Below are 17,939 nucleotides of genomic sequence, written 5' to 3'. Positions count from 1 at the left end.
GAGAAAGGGATAAAAAGGTGTCAGAATTAGTAAGATCTGGGCTGGGTTGGACTCCATAAGCTCTGTCCTCTCCCCCACTAACCACATCCCCAAATAAATGATATCTGGACTGGGCAGAGTGAAGCACTGAGAATCTGGATTGGACTCTGGAGGTTTGATTCAACACATCTTTATTAAGCATCTACTGTATGTAGAGCAGTGTTCTAGGCAGAGGAAGAGTTTTAAAGTTTATATAAGATGTAGTCTTTGTTCTCATTCATGAAACTTGCAGTCATGTGGCACATAAACAACTATAAAATGATATAATTTATGGCAAGTAAGTGACAGCTGCAGACAAAATGCTATCAATGTCAGGGGAAGAGTGGAAAGTTTATTTATCAATCCAGCAATCAAGGAAACTTCATGTAGGAAATGTCTTTTTTTTCTGTCTAGAGTTATTTTTTTTCCAACATTTAATTTTTATAAGATTTCAAGTTCCAAATTTTTCCCCTCCCCCTGGGACAATAAGTCATATGATATAGGTTATACATGTGCAATCATGTAAAACATTGTAGAAATGTCATTTGAATTGAGCTTTAAAGGCTGATGGCCTTTGGGCTCTAGGCTGATTGAAGTTATGAGTCATGTTCTAGGCTGAGGTCTCTAGGATGAACTTCACTCTGGTCTGCCAGCTCTGTGATTTAGATTTTGGGCTAAAATGGGCATTGTATTGTGAACTCTAGCCTGGGCTGTGAGCTCTGTGCTGAGTTGGATCCGAGGCTCTGGGTTGAACTTTGGCCTAGGCAAATATCACCTAAAGGACTGATGTCTCAGCTCCACTTGCCTCTGATATAGCTTTTCTTCTGATAGCCCTCAATTATTTCCCATTAGTCAATCACAGGAATTAAGGATGTGAAGTACTTCTAATCTAATCCTCACACTTAAGAGGAGAGGATATTTGAGTCCTCTAAAGGGGAATTGGGACAGCTAGGTAGTGTGGTGGAGAGAGTGCTTGGCCTTCTGGGTTAAAATCTGGCTTTAGGCACTGAGTGACCCTGCACAAGTCGCTCATCTCTGCTTGCCTCAGTTTCCTTATCTGTAAAATGAGCCAGAGAAGGAAATGCCAAATCACTCCAGTATCTTTGCCAAGAAAACTCCAAATGAGGAGTCAGATGCAACTGAAAAATGAGGGAACAGCAAAGACAAATCAAAAAATAATTTGCCGGAGCTTACATAGGTTTCTGACCCCTATCACATGACTCCAAATCTGAGATTGTTTCCACAGGTCAGAGACTCGTCTTCCACCCACCTCTAGCTCATCGGATACCCCATAGGCAGCCCTTAATCCACTGTCATTTAACTCCCTTGATGAAGCCTGGGGAGGGGGGGAGTGTCGGGGGAACAGAACATGTGGTCTGGTCGCGTCAGTCCAGTGAACGCCCCCTCATCCCTCTTTAAAGAACTGGAGAAAGCTGAGAGAGAGGTTTGAGGACTGAAGGGAGGGGCGGACTCAGACACTGCTGGCCAAACTCACTGGCAGCCCGTGCCTAACTCCAGCTTAGCGGCTCGAGTCCAGCGGGCTGGGAGCTGTCCACAGGGGCCGGAGTGCTGAAACTCTCTAGGGCTTGATAAGCAAGAACAAGAGAAAGGGGTGGAAGGGCTGGAGGGCTGAACGGAATTCCCCTTCCTCCGGAGTCCTCTCTCCTCAAAGATCCCCTGCCGTCACCCACTCCTGGTTAGGGGAGAGACATGGCGTTCATGGTGAAAACCATGGTGGGAGGCCAGCTGAAGAACCTCGCTGGGGGCCTGGGGGGCGGCGAGGAGAAGGGTGAAGGGGACAAATCGGCGGCGGAAGCTCAAGGCATGACTCGGGAGGAGTATGAGGAATATCAGAAGCAACTGGTAGAGGAGAAGTGAGTAGGGGAATCTCCCTCTGGGTTTTAATCCCTCCTGTGTATCCATAGCATTTCCCCCTCTCTAGGGACTCCTGGCTTGTCTATTCTCCGGGCAACCCCCCCACTCCAACCACCAATGGAAGATTTGATTCCCCTTTCCCATTTTCTGGGACAGAACCAGATTTCAGAGAGATGATTGGGGAGTTCCTCCAAGATAAATCACCCCCAAGACTCCAGGAGTCAGTTCCAGCCTGTCCTCAACTTCAGCCCCTCTTGGAAGAGCTAGAGAATCTGGGTTATTGAGAGTTAGTGAGTGAGGAAGAAAAAGTCTGGAGCCAGAGAAGGATGTGAGGGGAGGGGGGATCAGGAGGTCCCTAATGTATTTCTGATGAAACACATAATCCCTTAATCCGATTCTTACCCTCAGTGGGTTGGGTATCCCAACAGGCTCTCTGGGAACTGAGGGCTCAGGGGTGAGCGTCAGGGACAAGAGAGTCAGAAAGAATCAGACTGATAGAGATTTTGCACAGACATAGAAATAGAGACAAAGACACAGTGCCATTCAGCAGGATTGGAAAGACTAAACCAAACAGGCATGAAAAAAGACCAGAACAGAAACAGGACTGAGTCATGCAGATACTCTTGTACCCAACTGTACTCTAGGGGAGCCATATGGAGACCCATAGCAAAAAGTTGATATAGGATTCTACTGAAGTGGGGAGTGAGAAGCAAAAAGCTTCTGGGGAAGCAACATCTTCCTTGCCTCTCCACTCCATCTCTCTCCCCTCTCCCTTTCCTTCTCCTTTTCCCCCTCTCCCTTTCCCTCTCCCTCCCTCTCCTTTTCTGTCTCTGTCTCTATCTCTCTCCCCTCCATCTCTCTCTCTCTCTCTCTCTCTCTCTCTCTCTCTCTCTCTCTCTCTCTCTCTCTCTCTCTCTCTCTCTCTCTCTCTCACACACACACACACACACACACACACACACACACACACACACACACACACACACACACCTCTTCCCCCTAAAGGGGATTAATGATGACCAGAAAGAAGCTGAGAAAGACATCCAAGGAAAAAAGATTTGAGATAGCAGAATTATGCCCGCTCTTTTCATTAATTCTACCCTGCTCCAGAAAATAAGCCTGTCCTCTTCTGTAGTAAATCAGCTTCCTGGCCACCTTCCCATAAGACCATAAGATTTAGTATTGGAAGGACCTCAAGAGAGCCCTCTGGTCCAATTCTTCCATTTAAAATTTGTGGAAACTGAGGTTTAGAGTCAGGAAGTGATTTTCTTGAGGTCAGAGAGGGAGGAAACTACTACTTACCAGGATACAACCCAGCTTTCCCGACTCCAAATTCTGTAATTTTCCTCCTATATCCATCTGCCATCGCAATGGAATTCAACAAACATTTATTAAGCACCTGTTATGTGAGGTCTGGTGTGCTACCCAGTGGGAATACTTTCACGTTTCTATAGATCTATGATGTAATCTGTGTGGGCACATACTGCACTGGTGCAAATTCAGAACTATCCAAGCCTTCTCATCCTGTGCTGTTCTTATTCATGTCCTTCCAAACACCCTCCACAGAGGATCTCCTCACTATGCTGGAGCCTTTCTCTAAATCCCTTCATGTTTTGTGGATGCTGGTGTATCATTCAGATGCCCATCTGTTGTTCCTCAGTTTTTATACATGAGTGGCCACCCTCCTTCTCTGATCACATGCATCCTTGTCCATATCTTTTAGGCTACTTATAGAATCATAGAATTATAGACTGAAAGCTGGAAGGGATGTGTTCATGTAATTGCAACATGCTCATTTTACAGAGGAGAAAGTAAAAATCCAAAGAAATGAAGCAACTTGCCAAGGATCACACAGATAGAAAGTTGGACAGTCAGGATTTGAATCTAGGTCTTCTGATTTTAAAGACAAGTGGTTTTTTTGTTTTGTTTTGTTTTGGTTTGGTTTTGGTTTTTTGTCCACTCTGCTATGTTGTTTGCATGTAAATAATCATTGGCAATATGCTAGCGAGTTCTTATGCCTATCATGTTTCTTCTCATTGTCCTTTGCTTCCCCTGCAATTGATTTTTCAGGGATCATGATATGTTCCACCATCAATAACTCTATGGCATCACAGGCAGAACATCGATTGGTGTTTTTTTTTTTAATAGGAGAATTTTGTTGGAAGGAAGCAGCTTGGGATCATTGAAAGTACTATGTAATTTCCAAAATTCATTATGAAGTCAGTTCATCTTCCATCCACTGTCCTTCTCCCAGATAGATCAATAGATAGATAGACAGGCAAATGATAGACAAACATACTAACCCAATGTCACCAGTGCATGTCATTATCTGGACAATATGTATTCTTCATCCATTTCATTTTTCCTGTGTGAATTGTTAGGTTGATCCTTTTTTGAATGGCTGTGGGTCTCCTCAAAAAGGTTGTCTTCAGAAGCTCAATGCAATTAGCACAGTGTCATCCATAAACATAAGCATCTGGAGATCTCATCATCTACAGGGAATTCCTTTTCCATCCAGTCCGCACAGAGCATCCACCATGACAGTAACAAATACTTTTGACAAATACTCATTTCTCTAACATAGTCTTCACTTACATTAAAAATGAAAAAAAAAATCTCTGAATAAAGTTATTTCTATGGCTGCATCTATCGAGGACTATTATATGGCTTTAATCATTAAGGAGAATCTTTAAAACTACATCTTATTTCGTTAAGTCAAATGCTTTTCTTGATAATCAAAAATATAAATACAGTGGATTCTAGTATTCTTTGCTTTGTCAGTTTGATCTCTGAAAATACATTCTGCCTTAGAAAATATTCTGAAAATCTGAAACTTCTCCTATCACATGATATAGCTGATATTTTCAACAATATCAATTTTCTTGATATTCATTAAGAATTCTTTAAGAATTCTTAATTAAGAAATTCATTAAGAATTTCTTGATATTCATAAAGAATTCATAAGAACAAGAAAGAAGACAGTCACCTTTTAGAGGAATAAGACTGACACAAGTGATTTTCTACATTTGTTTTGAATCTTCTCTTGTTGACAACAAGCTTTAAAAGCTTCCTAAGGAGGGGCAGTTAGATAGTGAAGTGGATAGAGCACCAGCCTTGAATTCAAGAGGACCCGAGTTCAAATCTGGTCTCAGTCACTTGACACTTTCTAGCTGTGTGACCCTGGGGAAGTCACTTAACCCCAGCTTCAGGGGGAAAAAAGCTTCCTAAGTGTGTCCAACAACGATTTCTTTTGATTTATTCAGGACTGACTGCTCTTCTGAACTTCATCATTTAGTGCCACCTCGACTTCCACTTCCTCACTTAGCACGTACAACATGGGGAGGTCAAATATGATTGTTCCATATCATTAATCATGAGGATCAATAACCAGAGAAACAGCAGATCTGTTGTACTTTACACATGTTTGCTGTTTAGCTTCATCTATAAATACTCAGGATAATCTAGTGTAAGTGAGTCTCACACTGAGTTTTTACAAATTTGTTTTCTTCTCTATTATTTTTTGCTGGGTTATGAAGATGTATTATCCACTCTTACCCTTCTTTTTTGTGATGTTTTACAAATGAGTTTGTATTCCAAGCTTAGGTTGCCCTTTGTTCCTATGTTTCTCTACTTGAAGGAGGACATATATTTTCTGGCTGGTGGAGTTTCTAGTTTCTTTTGTTCCTTCACATGACTGAAGTTACATTGGTTAAACTTTTCTAGGAAATAATACCTTTATTTTGTATTTATTTCCCAATTTTCAGTCAATAGCTTGTTTAGGTCTACTGGGAGCTATTATAATTATGAATAGCATCTTCCTACTTTTAGCTTTTCTTCGGATTTGGGGTTAATTTTGATCTTTTGATGACACATAGAGATTTGATTCTGAAATCATGCTCACATCAGGAGCCAATCCTTTTTTTCTCTATTAAGAGAGAATTGTTTCATTTTTATGATGTTCTTTGGTTCCTGTTATACTCAAAAACCTTTCAAGAAGCTCCTTGAAGAAATAATGTTCCAGGTGCAAGGCTTCTGAATAATCCACAACCGATAGGTCTTTGAGCTCTTTCATTTCTTAATCTCAAAAGGTTTTTCAGCACATTTATGTCATCCTTCCCTTTTCCCCTTTTTCCCATTGACATCATGAAATATCAAGTTATATGTTTAGTTTGAAGAATCTCAGTAATTTCTCTCCTTTTTCATCATCATGAACAGATCTTGGTGCGTGAATTATAATCATCCCCATGGTGGTATTTCTTCTCATGTTCATTGTGTGCATTGCAAAGAAAGATGGCTCAAATAGGGCTTCTTTCTGCTTTTTGGTGTACTATGCAAACAACCTCAACAACCCTTTCCGTTGCCAGTCTGAAGAGAACCTCTGAGTGATCGTTCCATTTAAACTATAGCTTCTTAATCTTCACAAGAGCATGTTTCAGTTTCTAGAACAGCATATCAATTTGTGGCTTTTTGGAGCAATAACTTGCATTAGGATAAGACTTCTTAATCTTCATGTCATGGACCCCCTTTGCAATGTGTTGAAGCCTATGAACTTCTTTTCATAATATTTTTAAATACATGCAACAAAATAAATAGGGTTACAAAAGAAACCAATTACATTGAGATAGTCATCAACATTTTTTTAAATTCACAGATCTTAGGTTCTTTCTATATTTAAAGTATCAGCAATTAAAATTTATAGACAGTAGAAAAATTATAATTTTTTATTCATAATAGTATTTTATTTTTCCAAAAACATGCAAAGATAGTTTTCAAAATTCACCTTTACAAAACCTTGTGTTCTGAATTTTTCTCCCTCTCTCTTCCCCAAGACATCAAGCAATCTGATATAGGTTAAACATGTGCAATTCTTCCATACATATTTCCATATTTCTCATGCTATGCAAGAAGAATATCTCAAAAGGGAAAAAAAAACATAAGAAAAAAAAACAAGCAAACAAACAACAATAACAAAAGGTGAAAATACTATGCTTTGATTCACATTCAGTCTCCATAGTTCTCTCTCTGGATGTGGATGGCACTTTCCATTTCAAATCTATTGGAATTGCCTTGAATCACCTCATTGTTGAAAAGAAGCAAATCCATCACAACTGATCATCACATAAACTTGTTACTATATACAATGTTCTCTTGATTCTGCTCACTTCACTTAGCATTAGTTCAAGTAAATCTTTCCTGGTGAAAAAAATTTTTTTTTTGAAACATTATAATTCTTAAATTTTTTTAGTCTTTTTTCATTGGTGAGGTCACGAAGAGTCAGACATTACTGAAAAGGACTGAATAACAGCAATAGTTACCAAGAATGTTCCTAAGACTCAGTATTTTTGCCATGCTCATTTCCAAAGAAAGTTTCCTTTTGGTGTGAACTGTCAGAACTAACATAGATTTACAAGACCCAAGGTCACCTCCTGGTTCCCACAAGGCATCAGAGGAAGATTTCTGTTCTTAACTTCCTGCCCTCAAGGAGCTTAAAATCTAGTAAAGCAGTTCTTAATCTTTTTGGAGTCAAGATGAAACCCATGGACCCCTTCTCTATGTTTTTAAAGACATAAAATGACATCTATAAGAATACAAAGGAAACTAATAATATTGAAATATAGTTATCAATTTTTTTAAATGTGCACTTGAACATGTTTAACCTATATTGGATTATTTGCTTCTAGTAGAGAGGAAAGAAAGGAGGGAAGGTGAAAATATGGAATACAAGGTTTTGCAAAGGTGGATGTATTTTAAAAACTATTTTTAAAAAATGTTTACAAACCCCAGGTTAAGAACCCCATGTAGCAGAGGAAGAGGTTCAAAGCCCTTCATAGTAATCTGGGCTCCTTCTCCTCTGATACTGCCCTTCACACAAGACTGACCTCTTAGCCCCACGTAGTCTGATTCCTGGTCTCTGATCTGCAGGATGGAACGAGACGCACAGTTCACACAAAGGAAGGCAGAAAGGGCTACCCTTCGCAGCCACTTCAGAGACAAGTATCGACTGCCCAAGGTGAGCCACTTCCTCCCCCCCCCACACTAGTCTCCTTGTTTTTTAGCTTGGACGATGAACCTTCCTTTCTGTATAGGTTCTGGGGCATTGATGCAGGCGGGCTGGAAGACCTCCTGAAATAGTGTTCCCTCAGGATCACTCCCCACACCAAATTTGCAGAGATTGAGTTGAAAACATTGAATTCTCTTAGGGCTATGAAGGACCCATCTTCTCTTTCCTTCTCTTCCTTAGAATCGAACACAGCAGGTCATTAACATTTATTGAATGAATGAAGGATTCCAGGGAGAATAAAATCATTGATGGACAAGGATTGTTTTCCTTCTTAGCCTTTTTAATTATCCCCCCCATTCCATCTCCCCCCCAAAACTAGCCAAACTCCAGGACCTAATATTTGAGCTCAATTCCTTTCTGTCCTTCCCAAAATCTTATAGAATATTAGTGCTGAAAGAACTTTAAGTATCATCCAGTTACCCATCATTTTATTAAATGAAAAAATAAAGGCTTATCCAGGGAAAATGTTGCGTCTAAAGTCACATGGCTTAAAATAGCAAGGCAGAGACTCCAACCTAGGTATCTTTTCTCAAATCCAATCTTCTTTTCATCGAACCACTTCCAGAGACATACCCCACTGCTGTTTCCTGTATCAGAATATCCTAATATCTTATAGCCTTCTATTCTCAGCATGAAAAAGACATAGAATGTTTTGAGATCATATTGAAGCCTCGTTATGTGTTCTAATGGTCATGTTGACATATTAGGAAGGCGAGGGCTCCATATATAGTTTTCTCCCTCTCTTTTTCCAAATTTGATTTCTTTATTTTGGTGAGACAATTAAGGCTACACAGCTAGCCCAAGGTCACACTGCTAGTGAGTGTCAATACTGAGGCTGAACTTGAACTCAGGTCCTCCTGACTCCAGGAGTGATGCTCTCTCCACCAGACCACTAGCTGCTCTTCAGTACCTGAATCTGCATCTTACCCATCCCGATCCTTGTAGTAAGAACAAGAATAGAAGCATCCAGTACTAAGTAAGCATATCATCATGACATACCCATTGATACTCATAGAAAGGAAACCTGAAGAGCAATTAGCAAAACATTAATGTAGCAGCCATATGTCCAGCTCTACAGTAACTCCATAGAAAAAATTAGCTGACCCAGCCCCATAATTTGGGAAATAAGATTCAAATTTGGGGAATTAGGGAGCAGTCTGATTTTACAAGGCAAATGCAGGGTACAGTTTATGACACCACAGGCTGCTATTGTGCAGGCAGTTAGGTAGCGAAGTGGAGGGATAGATGACTGTACCTGAAGTCAGAAAGCCCTAAGTTTAAATCTTTTCTGAGATACTTACTAGTTGTGAGATCCTGGGTAAATCATTGAATTTCTTATATACCTCAGTTTCGTGATCTGTAAAATAATAAAATCATCTACCTCCCAGGATTACTGTGAAGATCATACTGGCTATGTGTAAACTGCTCCACAGACCTTAAAGTTTTTAAATGCTAGTTATTATTCTTAGCAGTCAGAAGTGGGAGAGGTCCCTGTGGGCTAGAGTAGTGAACTAAGTCTTGGTGAGTGGGACTTGAGTACAGCTTTGAATAAAGGGTAGGATTTCTAGCTATTTTTCAAGATGCAGTGTGAGGAAGGGGATCATGCTCAAGTGCATAGCAAGTCCCTGGGAATATCCCTCTATCCAGAGTTCTATTGTCTGGACTCCAGTTACTGCCCCCTTCACCAGTCCTTTCTCCTTTCTCTCCCCAACAGAACGAGACAGATGACAACCAGATCCAGATGGCTGGGGGTGACGTGGAGCTGCCCAAGGAGCTGGCCAAGATGATTGAAGAGGACAATGAGGAGGAAGAAGAGAAGGCTTCAGTTATTGGACAGTTGACCAGCATCCCCAACCTGGATCTCGGTTCTATCAAGGACAAGGCACAGGCTACTTTGGGAGAATTAAAGCAATCAGCTGAAAAGTGCCACATCATGTGACCCCCCCACCCTGTCCTCAGCCCCCCAAGGCTGTCAGTCTACCCAGCTCAACTTGGTGTGATCTATAGGGACGGTGTGGCTAGGACAGGGATGGCTGGAGGTTGGGAGACTCAGCTGGCAGGGAGGGTATCTGTAGAACAGTATCACTCCCCTGGGGCCCAGGCAGGGCTCCCCTCCTGGCGACCCACATTCTGTCTGAGTCCTTATTTCTCCAGGGTCCTCCTCCATCCTAGCTAGTCTGCCTTCTGGTCTCCACCGACCCCCCACTCCCAATATCCTTAACTCTGGTCCCTTATCTAGAGGATGGTTATATGGGGCTACTCTGGTAGCAAAGCCCCTCTTCCCCAATCAAGTGTGGGGCTGACATTTAAGGACAAGGGAGAGCAGGAAATTTTCCTAACTCATCCTTCAAACAGACACACACACACACACACACACACACACACACAACACACACACACACACACCCTGCAAATCCACACATACACCTAAAATACACAATCATAAACACAAAACCAAATACACACACACACACACACACACACACACACCCTGCAAATCCATAGATATACCTAAAATACACAATCATAAACACAAAACCAAACACACGCATACACACTAATATGCATTAGGCAAAACATAGACTTCCATCTTTACACACAGATCTTAGTACCCAGAAGCCATTGTACATACCGGTATTACAAATGTTGACTTGTAGACTCTACCTTGGGACATGGAACCAGAAAGAATAGTAGGGGAGAGGGAGAGGGGAGGGACTGCCATGTAGGACTCCTGGCTTCTTTCCCTGTTATTGCTGCATATCTTTGATTCTATCGCCCCCTCCCCATTCTGTGCCTTGAAAGTAGGAAGGATTCTGTCCACTCTTCAAGGTCCAAGTCAAGTCCCACTTCCTTCTGTATGGATCCTTCTCTGAACAAGCCCCCCAGATATTCAAGGCACAAACCATTTGGTGTGCCTTTCCCCCACCCCCAAGTCCACATCCAAGTGAGTCAATGCCTTGAGGTATCAATCCCAGAAGTCTCTCTCTCTCTCTCTCTCTCTATTAGGAAGTTTGGTCTTCAATCTCACATTTTGATGGCTTTACCATCTCAGCCTTTGGAAAATCCTATACTGACAAACCTTTTTTTTTTTTTTTTTTTTAACCTAACTGAAGTTTGATTTTATTGGGGGACTGAAGGGATGATGAGCCAATGGGAGTCCCATAAGAGTGTTAGGACAGTGTCTATGTAGCCAGTTCATTTGAGGTCTCGGTCTTCTCTCAGTCACATGTGTACTTGCACATTGCCAAAAGTTCTCCATTCTTACCAGGATCATTCCTTGTGGAATTCTCAAAGCAAACCCACACTTAGGACTTAATTCACCTTGCTTCTGCCCAACCCATTGGGTGAGATTGAGAAGTGTTTCCCTCTTATTTTCCAGATGAGGCAACTGGGGCTCTGGAGGAAGGGAAGAAAGGATTCCCCTCTCCCCCCCAGCTTTGGGACCAGCCCTCAGCCCAGATGACCTGACAAAACCTAAGTTTCTCTAGTTCCCAGTCAGAGTTCCAAAATCAAGTTTTTGTGTGGTTTCTTGAGTACAGGGGGCCAGGTCATGTTAGTCATATCTAACTGAGATAAGCTGGGCTCTGTTCTTTCTGGCCAAAGTCCCTAATCCTAATGTCTTCCTTTTTCCAGTAGAAAGTCTTTTTGATTTATAATTCAAAACTCAGCTGTCTTAGCTTAATGAAGAATAAAATTTTGGTCCACATCATATGACTCTTTTCTTGTATTCTAACAGATGTCCCCACACCACCCACCTTGTCCAATCATGCTCCTCTCCTCAGGAGAATCAGTCCCAAAGTTCTGTCCTCACAAGAACAAGTCTTCAAAGACATATTTAAATAAAAACAAATAAAAGTGGCTTTGTAAAATAAAACAATTACAGGTATCAGGAGATATCTTAGAAATGTGAGTCTCCCTCCAGAGGTTTCTCTCCTGATTTTGAGACATCCTTGAAGAACATACCTGTTCAAATGTTCAAATGAAATATCTCCACAGTACGATAGAAAGATGAATTAATGTTGTCATCCTCATCCAGCTTATCATACATCCAGGCACTAAACCCTGTATTTAGCCCCCTCGCACAGAGAGGCTCCAGGGTCACACGGGGACAAGTGATCTCCTCCCCCGTGTACTCAATATTGGACTTCAGGACAGAAGGCTTAGTTGTGGGGGAGCCGGGGATGCAGAGCCGAGCTCAATTCTGCCTTGGGCGCCAAAGGCCCTGACGTCTGCAGCTGCTCCCTGAGGTGGGAGTTCAGTCTTCGGAACCCTGCCTGTGAGGGGCTTCCACATGATGAAACGTGACAGATTTGTGTCTTTCACTTCAGTGGTTTTCTGTTTTCTTTTAATTAGAAATACAGGAATATAAGAAATACATACAAGCATACACAGAAACTCCGATTTTTAAAATCAGAATATCTGTGTATATTTATAGGTATGGGGGGGGCGGAGAACGACAGATAGTTAAGGCAGAATTGTGGTGATACTTGGGTATATTATATATACATGTACCCTATCAGCCATGCAACTAATCCCAATGGGCTTCCTGGAGAAGGAAACATTTCAGTAATTAATTTGGAATGGGAGGCTGTCCTGGTAAGAGTAAGCAGGTTTTATAGGGGCATAAAGAAGAATGGTTGAGGAGGCTATGGGAGAATAATAGTAGCTAGCATTTACATGGTGTTTTAAGGTCTGTGTAGCACTTTGCATATTTATTTCTTTAAAAAGGGAAAGAGTAAGGTAGATAGAGGCTCTAGCAGTCTTTGGAAGGGGTCAGAGGAACTTCACCAGAGCCCGAGGTTGCCCCTCTCTCCCTCCCCTCTTTCCCAAACCTATCTCCAGCAGCAAAAAGACATGCAGTCCCTCCTCCTTTCCATCTGCCTCACCAAGAGCCTGGGGGGCTGATTGACCTAAAAGCCAAGTACTGTAAAATCTCCTGGAAAGGAAGAGATCTTTGAGATATTCAACTCTAACTCCTTCACTTTACAAAAAAGGAAACTGAGACCTAGAGACAAGAAGGCATTCACCCAAGTCCATCCGGCCAGCTGGTCAGTGTTAGGGCCCTGATCTTAGGGTAAGATGCTCATGTTTCCTCTGGCTACCAAGAATCCCCTGGGGATCTTCTGCTGGCCTTTCAGGGAAGGAAGGAGGAGGGCACAGCTTCAAAGAGATGAGAGAGAGAGAGAGAGAGAGAGAGAGAGAGAGAGAGAGAGAGAGAGAGAGAGAGAGAGAGAGAGAGAGAGAGAGAGAGAGATGAGAGACAGAGAGAGACAGAGAGAGACAGAGAGAGAGAGAGGAGAGAGAGGAGAGAGAGAGAGAGAGAGAGAGAGAGAGAGAGAGAGAGAGAGAGAGAGAGAGAGAGAGAGAGAGGAGAGAGAGAGAGAGGAGAGAGAGAGAGAGAGAGAGAGAGAGAGAGAGAGAGAGAGAGAGAGAGAGAGAGAGAGAGAGAGAGAGAGGAGAGAGAGAGAGAGAGAGAAATGGAAGGGTGGGAGGGAGGAGGAGGAGGAGGAAGGGAAGGGACAGAGGAAGGGAGGGAGGGAAGAAGGGGAAAGAGAGAGAAGAAGCAACAGGGTAATTCCTAACAGAGATGGCAAGGTGAGAGGAAGGACATGCAGGACAGAGGCAAGAAATGAGAATTTTAAGTTGGCTGTGGACTTCCTGTTTTCTTTCCTTCTTTTCTATCTCCCTCCTCAGAACCACTCCTTCCATCTGTTCTTTCAATAGGTCTTTGTCCAGAATTCTCCATCTCTTTGTCGATCTTTCTCCAATCATTTTTCTCCCCTTAGCCCATCTTGAGTCCCTTGGTCTATCCTCACACATCCATCATAGAAAAAGGGGTCCTTTGTTGTCAGCCAATCCAAAGTATTCATTTGAATGAATCATAATCCCTACTTGCATGAAGCTTACAATTTATAGAGAGGAGTTCAGGAAGAGGGATGGACCCTAGAGAGGATGAAGTACTTGGAGTCAAAAAGAGTTCAATTAGTCAATTTGTCTCAGACTTAGTCATTGGTTAACTCCATGAATCTGAGTTTCAGTTCCCTCATCTGTAAAAAGCAGATGATAATAGCACCTATCTCCCAGAGCTGTTGTGAGACTCAAATAAGATAATGTTTGTAAAGAAGTGCTTTGACAACTCTAAAGTGCTACATATATATATATATATATATATATATGTGTGTGTGTGTGTGTGTGTGTTATCATTATTTCATTAATACAGGAAATCATCAATACAGATTATCTTCTCAGAAGAAGCCTTTATAGAGAATTAAATGGTTAAATGATTTTGTCAAGATCACAGGGTCAGTATGTACTTCTCCCTTGGACCTAAGCTTTTCTAGCCAGCTCTATCCACCATGTCATATTGCCTCAAACAGAACATACACAAGTAAATTAGTATACAAAATGGTCTGAGTACAGAAGAGAACTGCAATAATCTGTTTGTGAGTGTGAGTGTGTTGTGAGAATGTGTGTGTGTGTGAGAATGTGTGTGTGAGACTGTGTGTGTGACTGTGAGTGTGTGTGAGACTGTGTGTGAGAGTGTGTGTGAGTGTGTGTAAGAGTGAGTGAGTGTGTGTGAGAATGTGTGTGAGTATGTGTGTGTATGAGTGTGTGTGTGTGAGTGTGTGTGTGTGTGTGTGTGTGTGTGTGTGTGTGTGTGTGTGTGTGTAGGTCGGAGAGTCCTTGTTGACTTGGAAGCTTCCCAGAGAAGGTGCTATTTGCATTGGGCTTTACAGGCTGGGTAGCGGTGCCCCCTTACTCCCCCTCCCCCCTGACTCCTCGCCTTCTGTTAGGACTCAGCAGCAGCTTCTTCCCAGAACCCTCTCCTGATCCCCTTTGCCGAAAAGCTCTTATCCCTCTTCAAATAGTCCTGTAGAGCTTATAGTCCCTTTCCTCTCCTGCCCTGTATTCTAGTTATCTGAGAACCCGCCTATCCCTCTCTAAGGGGTGGCTAGCTGGATAGAGAGCTAGACTCGGGGTGAGGAAAATCTGGGTTCAAATCCTGTGTGATCCTGGGCAAATCCCACCGCCCTGGGCCTCAGTTTCCCCATATTTGAATGAAGCCGTGAAGCCCCATATCCTCTAAGGATCAGTTCTAGTTTTAAAATGCTCGATGTCCGGAATATTCACTCATGGAGGGCAAGAGCTGTCCCTTTTTTTTTTTTTTTGGGGGGGGGGTTCTGCATACCTCTGCGAGCTTAGAGCAGCGTCTGGCCCAGAGCTCTCAGCACTAAGCCTGGGTGACCTCGGCTAGGAAGCGCCCTCCCCCACCCTCCGGGTCACGGAGCTTTCATCCATCTAGCTAGAGCAGAAACAATTTAGCCCAGAGAGGCCCAGCTTAGAGGCCAAGTGACATTCTCCCAAGGTCGTGCAGCCGAACGAAGGCGGGACCAGCAGCCTGAGCCCGGGGCGCTTCCGTCCCGCCAAGATGGGGGGCAAGAGCGGAGCGCGGAACCGGAGCGTCTCCTCGAGACTTCAGCCGGCCGAGTCCCGAGCCGCTCCGGGCATCTCCCCCACCCCCCGCTGCCAACTCCCAGCACCCCTCCAGCGGCCAGATGGTTCCCTCCCAGCCAGCTGACGGGCCGGCCGCCTCAGGGGCTGGTGACATTTGGAGAATGTGCTCACTGTCTGAGCTCTCGGGGCCTCCATCTGCACCCCCTGCTCCCCCAGGGCCGGCGGACTCTCAACGGGAAACCAAACCATAGACTTCTTTGGTTCAAATGGAAAAGTCAAAACCCAGAGGGAGGGAGAGAATGGCCATCACACCAGGGTGATAAAGCAAGGAGGCTGATGATATGGGAGTTCAAGGTGACCCACATCCCTCTAGCAGTCAAGGATCCTTCAAGAGACAGGGGTTCAGCCTCCATGAAGCCCAGCCCCCAAGCACATTCAACACCTTTACCCCCAGTTGCATCCTCTAGTACAGGACCCCATGCAATCATTTAAATATATTGGTCAACACAGTGACTGGCTCTGAGATTTCACTGGCAAAGGGAATTCCCAGGAGAGAGAAATGCAAATCAAGCTGGCACCTTCTCTGTAGCTTACAGTTTTAGGGAATAGCCTGAGACAGTTCTATGGTCTTGGGAGGAAGAGAGCCATCTACACCCAGGGAGAGGACTGTGGGAACTGAGGGTGGACCACAACAGCATTCTCACTCTTTGTTGTTTGCTTGCTTTTTTTTCTTTCTTTTTTTTCCCCTTTTTTGATCCAATTTTTCTTGTGCAACATGATAATTGTGGAAATGTGTATAGAAAAATTGTAAGTGTTTAATATATATTGGATTACTTGCCATCTAGGGGAGGGAGGGGGGAAGAGAGGGAGGAAAATTGCAACACAAGGTCTTGCAAGAGTGAATGTTGAAAATTATCCATGTATATGTTTTGAAAATAAAAAAGCTTTTTAAAATAATATTTGTTTTTTAAAAAGGCACATAGCAGAGTTTCTGGTTCATAGTAGTGCTATATAAATTCTCTAAATAAATAATAAAAAATGCTTTCTGAAATGGCAAAAAAAAAGAGAGAGAGGGAGAGAGAGAAAGAGAGAAAGAGAGAGAGAGAGAGAGGCAGAGAGAGAGAGATAGAGAGAGAGAGAGAGAGAGAGAGAGAGAGAGAGAGAGAGAGAGAGAGAGAGAGAGAGAGAGAGAGAAAATAGTTTGAGAACAGAGAGGTTTTATTAACTTCCTAGGGTCGCCTAAACAATATTAGCAAAACATGAACCTAGGTGATGGCTCAAACATTTTAAAATTGAAAATAAAAATATATAATTTATGGATTTTGGATGGAGGGGGAGGGTGGTGAGAGGGAGCTTTACAAAAACTTTATCAGACCTGGAGTATTTGACTAATGGCTTTTCTGCTACCATGAAGAAATTCTCAGCCAAAGTGACTTTCATCCAGATGACTCCGAAAGTCCCTCTAAGAACTCTAAATTTCTTGGACAAAATGTGCTAAAAACAACAACAACAACAACAACAACAACAACAACAACCAAAAACAAAAAAACAAACAAAAAACCTCCAGAATAAATCACTTTCCCTACTCTGAAAACTGCCCCAGGCCAATGTCTATATTTTATCAAGCAGGGCTAGTCTCCCAGATTCCAGCCACATTACCTTGAAGTCATCATTTCTTCCCTCCCTCACCATCTATCCAATGATTTGTCTTCCCTCTGTGGTATTTTATTGCATCCTTCTCTCTATTCGTACTGTTTTATTGACCTATTTTCTATCTTCTAGACTGGTCTTCCCAACTTCATCACTTCACTCGACAATCTACCAACAGGTATTTATTAAGCCATTACTATGTGCCAGCCACTGAGGCTACTAAAACAAAAATGGAAAAAAAATTATTGTTCTTAAGAAGTTTCTTTTCTACCAGGGTTAAGAATATTATACACCACTGCCAAAGCAAAACAAAAACAAGTCTTCCTACTACATCCTGCCTAATCCCTACTCAAAAAATATCAATAACTCCTCAATTCCTCCTGAATTTCCTCCACAACTGGATACCAAACTACCTGCCCTGTCATTTTTTACTCCTCCATTTCTCCTATTTTGTTGTTGGACCTTTATTTTTAAAGAGAAGCAATGAATCATGGGGCAATATCTTGAGTGTGAAATAAATTTAAGTGAGGTAGAATTGCACAAAGTCAGCAGCCTCACTCTGTCTTCCTGAGTCATCAAAGTCCAGTGGCAAGCCAAAAGTTAAGATAACTGGCAATGACCAAAGATGCAGTGGATGACCTTAGCATCTCTGATGTCTAACCATCCTCTAGGCGCTTCACAAAACCTACCATTGGAACAAATTATTCTCATTTGCTCATTCCTCCAGAAGTCTTTGAATAGCTGATGGGTTTTAGGGCTATTGGTTATCATCAGTCTGATCTAGCTCATCTGCCAAGATGATGTTTACCAGATTCTGGCATCACCTGTGGCTCCCCTGAGCTTGTTTGGGTCAAACTGTCAATTTTTATCCCAGTCTCTG

The 17,939-nt window shown here is 42.6% G+C and overlaps 1 protein-coding gene across 1 annotated transcript; it reads left to right on the top strand.

The window, feature by feature from the left end:
- The first annotated feature begins 1,494 nt into the window (after nt 1-1,494).
- On the top strand, nt 1,495-11,800 carry CPLX3 (complexin 3). The gene is made up of 3 exons (XM_074285276.1): nt 1,495-1,892; nt 7,816-7,903; nt 9,669-11,800. Exons 1-3 carry the CDS (start codon nt 1,729-1,731, stop codon nt 9,891-9,893), a joined length of 477 nt encoding a protein of 158 aa, XP_074141377.1. The 5' UTR covers nt 1,495-1,728; the 3' UTR covers nt 9,894-11,800.
- The last annotated feature ends 6,139 nt before the right edge of the window (nt 11,801-17,939 follow it).

The sequence above is a fragment of the Sminthopsis crassicaudata genome, chromosome 2 (genome assembly GCF_048593235.1).
Source record: "Sminthopsis crassicaudata isolate SCR6 chromosome 2, ASM4859323v1, whole genome shotgun sequence".
In the NCBI taxonomy this organism is placed as follows: Eukaryota; Metazoa; Chordata; class Mammalia; order Dasyuromorphia; family Dasyuridae; genus Sminthopsis; species Sminthopsis crassicaudata.
The sequence above is the reverse complement of the archived record's forward strand: the minus strand, read 5'-3'. Positions and strand labels throughout refer to the sequence as shown.